Genomic DNA, 12,725 nt, shown 5'->3' with positions numbered 1-12,725 from the left:
CAAGGTCTCACTAAGTTGTGGGAGCCTCACTAAGTAGCTGAGGCTGGCCATGGACCTGCAATCTCTTGACTCAGTCTCCCAAGTACTGGGATCACAAGAGTGCACCGCCACACCCAGCTTAAAGTTCATCAATTTAATACCTTTGTTAAAAAACAAACCAGGCAGGACACTGTATCGTTACTGATGATTAAAGGATACACTGCAAACAGAACTTGCGGATATGTGACTGGATAAAATCAAAATGCTCGTCTCTGTAGTCGTGCTCTTTCTCCAGTACACTGATGGCATCACACTGTCAAGTCAAAATAATTCAAAAATAGCATAACATTAACTTAAAATAGTCAAATTACATGTAGTATTTATTTTGTTTATTAATTATTTTTTTTTGTGTGTGTGGTACTGGAGGTGGAACGCTGAGGCTTTTCTACCTCTGGGCCATACTCCCAGACCTATTTTTTTTTTTTTTTTAGTGGTACTGGGGTTCCTGGAAACCCTTCTACCTCTGAGCTATACTCCCAGACACCTTTTTTATGTTTTTATTTGGAAACAGGGTCTCTTAAGCGAGCAAGGCTGGCTTCGAACCTGCGCGATCCTAACTCCGCCTCCCAAACGCGGGGATTACAAGCATGTGCCACCATGCCTGGCTACCTATTTTTTTTTTTTAATATACTTTATTTGGAAACAGGGTCTCACTAAGTTGCTTAGAGCCTCACTCAGTAGCTGAGGCTGGCTTCAAACCTACGCAATCCTACTATCTTAGCCTCCCAAGCGCTGGAATTACAAGTGTGCACCACCATGCCTGGCAAATTATGTGTGATATTTAAACATTTCAATTTTGGCTAGGGAACATCATGAAACTACCACTCTGCTATTGTGACTGATCAGTAGAGCCTAGAATACCAACCGAGACTTAGCTGGATGGAGTCTTTTTTTTTTGGTGGTACTTGGAATTGAACCCAGGATCTACCTCCGATCTACATTCCCATCCCTTTTCGTTTTTATTTACTTATTTATGGTACTGGTGACTCAACTCAAGAGGCATTCTATCTCCAAGTCATACTCCCAGCCTGATTTTCTTATTTGGAAACAGGGTCTCACTAAATTGCAGAAGCCTTGTTAGGTGCTAAAGCTGGCTTTGAACCTGTAATCTTCCTGTCTTAGCCTCCAAAGTAGTGGGATTACAAACATGCACCAGCACATTCAGCTCTTATTATTCTGAAACAGGGTCTAAGTTGCTGAGGCTGGCTTCGAAGCTGCAATCTTCCTGTCTAGCCTCCCAAGTACTAGGATTACAGACATGTGCCACCATGCCCGGCTTTAATTGGAGTCTTAGGAAGATCGCACAGGTTCGAAGCCAGCCTCAGCTACTTAGTGAGGTTCTCAGCAACTTAGTGAGATCCTGTTTCCAAATAAAATAGAAAATGGGTCTGGGAGTGTAGCCCAGAGGTAGAAAGCCTCTGGGTTCCACCCCCAGTACCACCAAAAAAAAAAAAAAAAGATTTAGTCTTAATGAGTAACTTTCTTTAAACAGCATTGACTTCTATATTACTTTGAGTTTGGTCAAAACACCAAGAAGAAAGCTTTAGTACATGAAGAAATACAAAATAACAATAAGTCAAGCTTATACTAAGTGGTTATATGTGCTAATTAAAGTATTCAAAGACGCTTTACTTATTATACTAGACACTTAACCACACTTCTGGCAAAGCATGGCAGTTTAGTAAATAGCTCTCAACTGAAGCCACTAGTAGCTCAGTGGTAGAGCACTGCCTAGCATGCATGAGACTCTGGTTTAATCTCCAGTACAACAAAAACAAAACAAAAAGCTGAATTCAGAAGGCCTGGCTAAGATTTTCTATTTTCATCTTTAAACTGATGGAACTGAACCATCACATTCCCATCCATTCAGCCACACATTCTCTCCTCCCTCACACATTTTAAAAACTCATAAACTAGCCGGGCGTGGTGGCGCACGCTTGTAATCCCCGCGCTTGGGAGGCAGAGACAGGAGGATCGCGCAGGTTCGAAGCCAGCCTCGCACGCTGGCTTAGGAGACCCTGTTTCCAAATAAAAATGTAAAAATAGGTCTGGGAGTGTAGCCCGGAGGTAGAAGGGCTTCCAGGAACCCCAGTACCACCAAAAAAAAATAAAAAAATAAAACCCCATAAACTAGCCAGGCGTGGTGGTGCACGCTTGTAATCCCAGCATTCAGGAGGCTGAGAGTGGAGGATCGTGTTTCACAGACAGCCTCAGCTACTTAGTGAGGCCCTCTGCAACTCAGTGAGACCCGGTTTCAAAGCAAAGGGCAGGGGCTGTAGCTTGGAGGTAGAATGCCCCTGGGTTCCATAATAAAAAAGCTCATAAACTAAAGTATATGTATCTCATGGTATCTTAAGATTCTATGAAAAACAGTAGATAATACCTTCTTAGTAATCTTATAAATCAACCCATGGCTCATATGATACTGACTCAAGATTCTATATATTTAATATTTTTCCTTTAAAAATAAGACTTCGCCAGGCATGGTGACACACACACACACAATCCCCGCACTTGGGAGGCTGAGACAGGATGATTGCACAGGTTCAAAGCCGGCCTCAGCTACTTAGTGAGGCTCTCAGCAACTAAGTGAGACCCTGTTTCCAAATAAAACAGAAACTAGGTCTGGGAGTGTAGCCAGGAGGTAGAAAGCCCCTGGGTTCCACCCCCAACACCACAAAAAAAAAAAAAAAAAAAAAAAAAAACAGACTTTTTTGTTTTGCAAAAGGGTCTTTCAAGGTTACTGAAAGACTCACTACTGGCTGAGGTTGTTTTTGAACCTCCCAAATACTGGGATTACGGGAATGGGCTATCAGCACCTTTTAATAGGTAGATAAGAAACCCTTGATGACCACATATCAGCTTTATATAATAACAGGAGCTGCAAGGTATTTTAAAGTCCATGTTTTAAATACTCTTTTTGTTTTTTTTTTTTTGTATGTATGGTACTGGGGACTGAAACCAGGGGCATTCTACCTTAAACACCTCTAGCTCTATTTTTTCTATTTATTTTGAAACAGGATCTCACTAAGTTATAGAAGGCTTTATCAAGTTGCTGAGGCTGGCTACAAACCTGTCATCCTTCTGTCTCAGCTTCCCAAGTACTGGGATTACAAGCATCCAATATTTTTTGTGTGTGGGGGTCTGGGGATGGAACCCAGAGGCATTTGACCTCCGAGCTACACCCCCTGTCCTATTTTTGTATTTTTATTTTGAAACAGGGTGTAAGTAAGTTGCAGAGGGCCTCACTAAGTAGCTGAGGCTGTCCATGAACCATGATCCTCTGGTCTCAGCCTCCCGAATGCTGGGATTACAAGCCCACCACGTGCCCGGCGTAAATGTGTGATTCTTTTTAAAATCATATTCATTTTTTATCACATAATCTCTTCTGACATTAGGGGATTAATACAATATAATTTAATGTTAAAAAAAACACTAAACTGGGCATGGTAGGGCACGCTAGTAATCCCAGTACCTGAGAGGTTGAGACACGAGGATCACAGATCTGTTGCCAGCTTCAGCTAGTAGTGAGGTCCTCTGCTACTTAGTGAAACCCTGTTTCAAAGTAAAGAATACAAAATAGGGTTGGGCCGGGTGTGGTGGCGCACCCTTGTAATCCCAGCATTCGGGAGGCTGAGATGGGAGGATCACAGCTAGCCTCAGCTACTTAGTGAGAACCTCCGCAACCCATGAGACCCGGTTTCAAACTAAAGAATAAAAAATAGGGCAGGGGCTGTAGCTTGGAGGTGGAATGCCCCTGGGTTCCATCCCCAGACCCGCAAAAAAAAAAAAAAAAAAAAAGAAAGAAAGAAAAAGAAGGAAAGAAAAGCAGAGCTGGTTGAGGTTGAAGAATCCCATTCTCTCCAGTGAAGAGTATTCTGCATGAGTAGAAAATTGCACATCAGGGACTAACCCTTCCTCACAGACAGACAAACGGGACAGCAGCAGCCACAGGCAGATGCCCAGGCAGTGCAGCTGCCGTGGATGGGCGGTTGGGGGACGGCCACCGGCCGGAGGACAGAAGCACAGCACCGCAGCTCGCTATCCACGCCACCACCTGCCACATCAGGGTTTCCAGGCGTGGAATTAGAACTGAAAACATACTACTGCCTCTGCCCTCAAGGGTCTGCTATGCCCCTGAGAGCTAAGCTTAGTCCTCCCTTCTACAGACACAAGTAACTTATTCAGCCTTCAGACAATGCTCCTACAGGCGGAGTACTGACTGCAGGCCAAAACCCAAACCAACAAAATCACAAAGCAACATGTGAACAGCATCCAATATTTTAAAATATTAATTTTATTCAATTAAAAAATTATCTAGGAAAACTAATGCAACTCCTAAACACTGACAAACAAAATACTTGTTCATCCTTGGTGACGATCAGTAGCAAAATCTGTAGGAAGCAAACTAACCTTCGTGCAAACAACGAGGACTGGGACGCCCAAGTTGTGTGTGAGCGTGTCGGCGCCCAGCGGGAGGACCACGCTGTCATCTCTGTCTTCCTGCGCAGCGGCGCTTCTTCTCTGAGGGGAAGCTGGGAAGTCTTCTCCCGGCTCTACATATTCTTGGAAGTCTCTAATCACTGAAAATCAAAGTAAAGAGTTTAGAAGTTGCTATATTTCAGTAGGTAGCTATTTCTGCCATCATCTACAAATATATTTCACTAGAGTTTATATTTAGTTTTGTGTAAGAGAAGAAACAAAAAAGGGTTTGAGAAATCAATTTCCAAGAAGAGTATATACACTGGACCTACATTAATAATCTTGAGGCCTAAGACTACACTGATGGCTCTAAAGGTGGGGTTCTCCATAGGCCGGGTTTACTCTGTGCAAAAGACTTTGAGCAATCTCACTATACCTCTGCTTTTCTATATTCTGAGAGTAAGAGCACTGAAAAAACAAAAGAAAAAAATAAAGAAGAAAAAATCCCACAATTTAATAACAGTACTAGCTGAGCACGGTGGCACACACCTGTAATCCCAGCTACTCTGGAATCTGAAGCAGGGCACCAGCAAACTCAAGGCTAGGCTGGGCAATGTAGCAAGACCCTATTTAAAATAAAACAAAACAAAACAGGACTGGGGATGTAGCTCAGCGGTTGAGTGCCCCTGCATTCAATCTCCAGTACCTCAATTAAAAAAAAATAAAGCCAGGTGTGGTGGTGCACACTTGTGATCCTGGTACTTGGGGGGCTGAGACAGGAGGATCGCAAGTTCTTGGCCAGCCACAGCTACTTAGTAAGGCCCTCTGAAATTTGGTGAGACCCTTTCAAAATAAAAATAAAAAGTAGGGCTGGGAATGTAGCTCAGAGATAGAAGGGTTCCATCCCCAGTACACAAATAAATAAATAAATAAATAAATAAATAAATAAATAAATAAATACAAAGTGTTAGATAGTTTTCTAGTATTAACTTCCTTCTCTAAGACCTTTATTCAGGACTTTTACCTGAATAAATCTTGGGCCATATTCATTCTTTAACCCTGGTAAAAAAATAATGAGATATTACCAATGCTGATAATCATTTAGAAGTCACTTGCAAGACTGTCAAAAAGGAAACGTGAATGTATCAAAAGCATTAATAATGTATGCTTTGACTCAGTAATTACCTTTCTAGGAATTCTCAAGGACACAATCGTAAAAGAACACACCCAGGAATTTCTATATAACTTTTTTTTCATGTTTAAAAGCAAAACAACAAATCTGTAAACAAATTATCCCCTGCATAGGATCAAAACAGTACATGAGGAAACTCGCATAGAACCATAAAATGTGTAGTTTTCTTTTTTTTTTTTTGGTGGTACTGGGGGTGGAACCCAGAGGCTTTCTACCTCCGGACTATACACCCAGACCCATTTTATATTTTATTTGGAAACAGGGTCTCACTGAGTTGCTGAGAGCCTCACTCAGTAGCCGAGGCTGGCTTCGAACCCGTGCCATCCTCCTGTCTCAGCCTCCCGAGCGCGGGGATCACAAGCGCGCGCCACCACGCCCGGCTAAAACGTGTAGTTTTCAAAGACTAAGTTATGCTGTAGGAAAATAACAACATTGAGAGACATAATAAAGAAGAAAACCAAAGTATAACTCCAGCTTAGAAATAAGAAGAAAAATACCAGGAAAAAATGTGCTAAGGTTATTATGTATATCACTTATAGAATTAGAATAGGTTTTTAAAAAAATAATTAGGAGCCAGATCCTTTTTGGATTATAAATACTGACTCATATGGAGGAAAACTTCTGAACTGACACGGGCCGAGGGAGGGGCTTCCTGGGCAGGGGAGTCTGACTGCACCAGGAGTTCAGGGGCACTTGTGTGCATCCGCAGCGGCTACTACCTTCAATGGAGACCAGGATGAAACCTAACAGCGGCTCTCAAATCCTCCCGCCTCAGAACCACCCAAAGGGCCCGGGAGGTCACAGGTCACTGGCTCCACCCCAGAGTTTCCCGTTCAGATTCTGGGGTGAGGTGGAGGAGTCTGTATTTCTGACAAGTTCCAAGCGATCCTGACGGTGAGGCTCAGAGAGCACAGGCTGGGAAGCAGGACTCTAGTATAAACTCAGATGCAGAGACGGGGAGGGTACAACTTGAGAAGCAAGGGGCAACAGGAAAAGAAAAGCATGGATTAAAAGCATTTAAGAAAAACTGGGTGTGGTGGCGCGCGCTTTGCTTACTTACTTATTTTGGCACTGGGGATGCGACACAGGGGGATCTGACCTCTGAGCCACGCCCCTGCCCTCTTTTATTCTTTATTTGGAAACAGGGTCTCACTGAGCTGCGGAGGGCCTCACTGTGTAGCAGAGGCTGGCTGTGAACCGCCATCCTCCGGTCCCAGCCTCGCGAAGGCTGGGATGACCAGCGTGCCCACCACGCCCGGCTTTGGTGCAAGCTTTTAATCCCAGCATTTGGGAGGCTGAGACAGGAGGATCACGGTTCACAGACAGCCTCAGCTACTTGGTGAGGCCTCCCACAACACTATTTCAAAATAAAGAATCAAAAATAGAGCTGGGGGAATAGCTTAGAGGCAGCATGTCCCTGGGTTCAGTCCCCACTACTGCAAAAATAACAGACAAAGCCAGCATTCCGGCTGTGCATGCCGTCCTCTTACGTATGAAGTCCAGGAAGATGTCAGTTAGCCCCTAAAAGTTATCACTGGCTAAAAATGACAAAAGCATTTCATCTGAGTATTTTTTAGGCAAAGTACAACACTGTAATTAAAGAGTTCCAGTGACATTTAAAATGTCGCTGGTTTAAAATCTTTTAGAAATGATCCTGTATCATTTTCATCATCTCCATGAAAATTTCCAACTCACACGAGCATGTACAAAATGTATTATGTACTTTATATACAATAAACCAGCTTAACATATTCCTATTTATGTTGTTAATATCTTTTCTGGCATAGTCCATTTTGAAAAAGCTGGCATGATGGTGCACACTTGTAATCCCAGTACTTGGGAGGCTGAGACAGGAGGATCACAGGTTCTAGGACAGCCTCACCAAGTAGTGAGACTCTCATCAACCTAGTGAGATCCTGTTTCCAAATAAAAATAAAATAGGGCTGGAGGTATAGCTCAGAGGTAGAATGTCCCTGGGTTCAATCCCCAGTACTGTACTGCCAATAAAAAAAAAATGTTGGTAAGATTACTAATCAAGAAATAAAGTGTGATGGCGCATGCTTGTAATCTCAGCATTTGGGAGGCTGAGACCGGAGGATCATGGTTCGCAGACAGACTTAGCTACTTAGTGAGGCCCTCCACAACTTAGTGAGACCCTGTTTCAAAATAAAGAATAAAAAATAGGGCTGGGAGTGTAGCTCGGAGGTCGAATGGCCCTGGGTTCCATCCCCAGACCACTATACATATATATATATATATATATATGAATGAAATAAAACTACTGAGTACTGAGCTGGGGCATGGTGGCGCAGGCTTGTAATCCAGCATTTAGGAGGCTGAGACAGGATCACAGTTCGTGGCCAGCCTCAGCTACTTAGTGAGGCCCTATGCAACTCAGTGAGACCCTGTTTCACATAAAGAATAAAACACAAGGCTGGGGGTGGAGCTCAGAGGTAGAATGCACCTGGGTGCCATTCCCAGTACTGCAAAAATTAAAAAATAAAACTACTAAAAATGAACAGCTGAAGAAAAATTCAAAATTTTCCTGAAAGACCCTTCAAAATGCGCACACAGCCAGTTGGCAAGAAGGATAAAGAGTTTACCATTATGGATATGCTTCCCACTAAAGCTACTGTAAAACCCGGCATGTCCTACTCAAATCCAATTTCAAAAACGGAAGTCATTGTGTTTCTTTTATTAAACCTTGTTCACAGTAAAAAAACTAACGATTACTGGTCAGCTAAGGTTTTTGGCGTTGGAAGCCTACATAAATATTCTTAGACTACTCACGCTTTTGTTCCATTTCTTTCATCTCTTCAGGAGGAATTTTCAATTTGTCAACATGTTCTCGGACAACACTTGCCCACTTCTGTAAAGAATCCAAAGCAGTCCAGGGCTTTGACATGTCCACGACCAGCATAACTAGAGTGTCCTTCAGAGAAATGGCATCCAGGGAAAACTTAAGGAGCCCTTTGTGATACAGGTCTCCATCTAAGATCCACACATTACATCTTGTTTGATCTAAAACAGACAAAGTTCCCAGGCAACAGGATTAAATAATTTCTTCACCCAGCTCACAATACTACTTAGTATTTTAGGGCATCTCCACAAGAGTTGTCTAGCTTTGATAAAGTTCAACTATGCCATTTCTACCAACTTTTTTTTTTTTTTTTTTTTTTGGTGGTACTGGAGGTAGAACCCAGGGGCTTTTCTACCTCTGGGCTATACTCCCAGACCTATTTTACACTTTATTTGGAAACAGGGTCTCACTAAGTTGCTGAGAGCCTCACTGAGTAGCTGAGGCTGGCTTCAAATCTCTGCGATCCTCCTGTCTCAGCCTCCCAAGCGCGGGGATGACAAGCGTGCGCCGCCATGCTTGGCCACCTCACCCGGCATTTCTACCAATCTAGTCAAGGCCTAAAATGATTTACTGGCCAACCCGGGTGATGAGAGCACCTTGACTTCATATTTCTTAATCCAAAGCCAAGAGACTACGCTTGTTTGTTTCTAGTGCTGGAGACTGAACCCAGGGTATCACACACACGGAACCACATCACCAGACAAGCGTGTTTACACTTTTATCATCAGCAGATAGAGCCATGCACACTTAAAATATTATATATGGCCGGGTGTGGTGGCACACATTTGTAATCCCAGTGCTTGGGAGGCTGAGACAGGAGGATCGCGCAGGTTCGAAGCCAGCCTTGCTGGCGTAAGAAACCCTGTTTCCAAATAAAAATATAAAATAGGTCTGGGAGTGTAGCCCGGAGGTAGAAGGGTTCCATCCCCAGTACCACCACCAAAAAAAAAAAAAAAAAAAAAAATAGGGCTGGGAGTGTAACTCGGAGGTAGTAGAATGCCCCTGGGTTCCATCCCTAGTACCGCAAATATATATATAACATGAAAAAGGCTAACAATCTACAGCAGAAAAATGGCTGATCAGATGAGAAAAGCTGGGGAATGGATTACATTATTATTAGAAAATGGAGAAAAGGTGAAAAGGAAGTCAGCAAAGTCACCACTGCCTACAGGAGGGTGAACTGAGAGGCTGATCTCAAGCACGGCAAGCGAGCCGGTATGTGCACCAGGACACCAGGCCCAAGTCTTTTGATTAAAGTAGCCTAACCTTGGCTGCTGACTAAGCCTCACCACACCCGACTCCTAGTAAAAGTGACACAATAAGAAAAGTGAGAACTAAGGCGGGCGGCAGCGCTCACCTCAGGATGCACGAGCTCAACAGAAGCGACACTCACCATCCCTGTCTTCGTCATGCACGTTTAAGTACAAATACTCCAATCCTCTTCCTTTCTTGTACTCTTCTATTCCCTGAATTTTCCTTATTAAACTTGTTTTCCCAGCTCCATCTTCACCTAGATACATACCAAAAAAGAATAAGTTTGTAAGTATAATACGGATTATTTAAGCCGGGTGTGGTGTGCACACTTGTGATCCCAGCATTTGGGAGGCTGAGACACAAGGATCCAGGTTCGTGGCCAGCCTCAGCTACTTAGTGAGGCCCTTTGCAACTCAGTAAGACCCTGTTTCAAAATAAGGAATAAAAAATAGGGCCGGGGTTGTAGCTTGGAGGTAGAATGAATGTCCCGGGTTTCATCCCCAGTACCGCAAAAAAGAAAATAAATAAATAAAAGGATTATTTGAGGATGCTTTCTGATGCCATGTGAAAGGTCCAGCTAGAACCAGCTCCAACAAAAAGGTGACGACAGAAGACACTGGGCAGCTACAGAATCCCAGACAGACTCCATCACCACCAGCTCTACCAGATGCCGCTCCGTTACGTCCGCTTCTATCCTGCTAGAAACGGCTTGTTCTGTGAGTACTTTTCAGACAGGGAGGTAAAGTGGGGCACTGCAGCTTGGGGAAGACCCACTCTTTTTGTGGGAAGGGACTGGGGATTGAGCCCAGGGCCGTGTGCATGCTAGGCAAGCACTCTACCACTGAGCTGTATCCCCAGCCTTTTAAATTTTGAGACAGGGTCTTGCTAAGTTGCCCCCCAGGCTGGCCTCAAACTTGTAAACCTTCTGCAGCCTCCAGAGCAGCTAGGTTTACAGTGGGCACCACCACACCCAACTAGAAAATGCCACTCTGATGCCATCCCAGTTCAACCTATCAGTTGCAAGATTCTCAGGAGAAGACCTGGGTGAAGTCGTGCACCCAGCTTGGAGGCTGGACAGAACAAGACTGACAAGGACCGGGCACTGTGACCCTCACCAGGGCCACGAGACCCTAAAGAAATATGCAGCAGGGGCAGGGAGAGAATTAGGAGACAGTAAGGTGGGCAAGAAAAAGAACAGAAGGAACGTAGAACCAACAAAAACACATGTAGACTCAACACTCTTCTACCCTGTATCATCTGTCAACTTTAGTAACATCTGAAGCTAGGTGAAAATTAACACTCGAGCTTTTACTGTAAGCCCATTTCTTCTTTTTATATGCCTGAAGCTTATGACTGCTGGCTGCAGCTCTTGCTTTACACCCAAATGCACTGACATGATCTGTCTTGATGGCAAATGTGGGCATACAAAAATAGACCTTTCACAAAACATCTGAAAGGCCAAAGAAGCCTGGCATGGTGGCACACGCTTGTCATCCCAGTACTTAAGAGACTGAGATAGGAGGATGCAAGTTCGCAGCCAGCCTCAGCTACCTAGTGAGGCCCTTTGCAACTCAGTGAGACCCCATTTCAAAGTAAAGAATAAAAAATAAGAGCCAGACGTGATGGCTCACACTTGTAATCCCAGTACTTTGGAAGCTGAGACAGAAGGATTAAAGGTTCTCAGCCAGCCTCAGCTACTTAATGAGGCCATATTTCAAAATAAATAAAACACAGGGCTGGGGGTGTAGCTGGGAGGTAGAATGTCCCTGTGTTCAATCACCAGTACCGCTAAATGAATGAACAGCCAACGGAGACAAAGATTCTGTAAGCAGCACCTACTACTGAAGGAATCTTACCGGAGGCGTGAGGATGTCTCACTCGAGGGCTACACGCAGCCTCAAATGGTGCTATTAGTTGTCATTTATTTTCCCCTAGGTCTCCTTTGCGTGTGAGTGTGCAGCATGGGGCTTGCACCCAGGGGCATTCTACCTGAGCTACACCCCCAGCACGTTTTATTTTGAAGCAGGGACCCACTAAAGTGCTGAGGGTCTTGATAAGAACCTGCAGTCCTCTTGCCTCAGCCTCCCAAGTACTGGGATTACAAGTCACTGTGCAGAGTGACATCCGATTCCCTCATGGCTCTAGGCAAAAGGCTTGTAAACCCATGGCCTGCTCCCCTGCTCCTCACACTCAACTTATAAATGTACCACTCGAGTTGGGCACTAGCCGAGCACTACGGCGTAAACCTATAACTCTAGCTACTTAAGAGGCTGAGATGGGAGGATCACAGGTTTGAGGTCAGCCTCAGAAACTTACAAGACCCTGTTTCAAAATAAAAAATAAAAAGGCCGGATGTAGTGGTGCATGCTTGTAATCCCAGTACTTGGGAGGCTGAGAAAGGAGGATCACCATTCATAGCCAGCCTCAGCCTAGTGAGGCCCTCTGCAACTTAGTGAGACCCTGTTTCAAAAATAAAGAATAGGCCGGGCATGGTGGCGCACGCTTGTAATCATCGCGCCTGGGAAGCAGAGACAGGAGGATAGCGCAGGTTCGAAGCCAGCCTTGCTGGCTTAAGAGACCCTGTTTCCAAATAAATATGTAAAATAGGTCTGGGAGTGTAACCAGGAGGTAGAAGGGTTCCATCCTCAGTACTACCAAAAAAAAAAAGAAAAGAAAAGAATAAAAAGTAAAGAATAAAAAATAGGGCTGGAGGTATAGCTCTGAAGTAGAATGCCTGAGTTCAATCCCCAGTACCAAAAAAATAAAATAAAATAAAATATACTGGGGTATATGTAGCTCAGAGACAAAATGCCTCTGGGTTCAATCCCTAGTACCAAATAATTATAAAAGGGTGGGGATGTGGCCTAGTGGTAGAGTACCCTGGGCTTCAGTCCTCGTACCAGAAGCAAAAAGGGTGTGCATTGCGTGTACAGCACATCCAGGCCATTCTCCACCCTA

General features: G+C 44.1%; 1 protein-coding gene across 2 annotated transcripts in view; it reads right to left on the bottom strand.

Moving 5' to 3' along the window:
• Window positions 1-12,725, bottom strand: part of DYNC1LI1 (dynein cytoplasmic 1 light intermediate chain 1) — a gene marked incomplete at both ends in the record, with an annotated part of 34,297 nt that overhangs the window by 10,538 nt on the left and 11,034 nt on the right. Inside the window, 4 exons of one of the 2 annotated variants that reach the window (XM_080715662.1) lie at window positions 199-292; window positions 4,453-4,622; window positions 8,444-8,674; window positions 9,907-10,023. In XM_080715662.1, the coding sequence (XP_080571788.1) occupies window positions 199-292; window positions 4,453-4,622; window positions 8,444-8,674; window positions 9,907-10,023 (612 nt within the window). The remainder of the gene's footprint in view (window positions 1-198; window positions 293-4,452; window positions 4,623-8,443; window positions 8,675-9,906; window positions 10,024-12,725) is intronic. The other variant, XM_080715663.1, reaches the window with a different exon arrangement.

The sequence above is a fragment of the Muscardinus avellanarius genome (genome assembly GCF_963383645.1).
Source record: "Muscardinus avellanarius genome assembly, chromosome: 18".
Lineage (NCBI taxonomy): Eukaryota > Metazoa > Chordata > Mammalia > Rodentia > Gliridae > Muscardinus > Muscardinus avellanarius.
The sequence above is the reverse complement of the archived record's forward strand: the minus strand, read 5'-3'. Positions and strand labels throughout refer to the sequence as shown.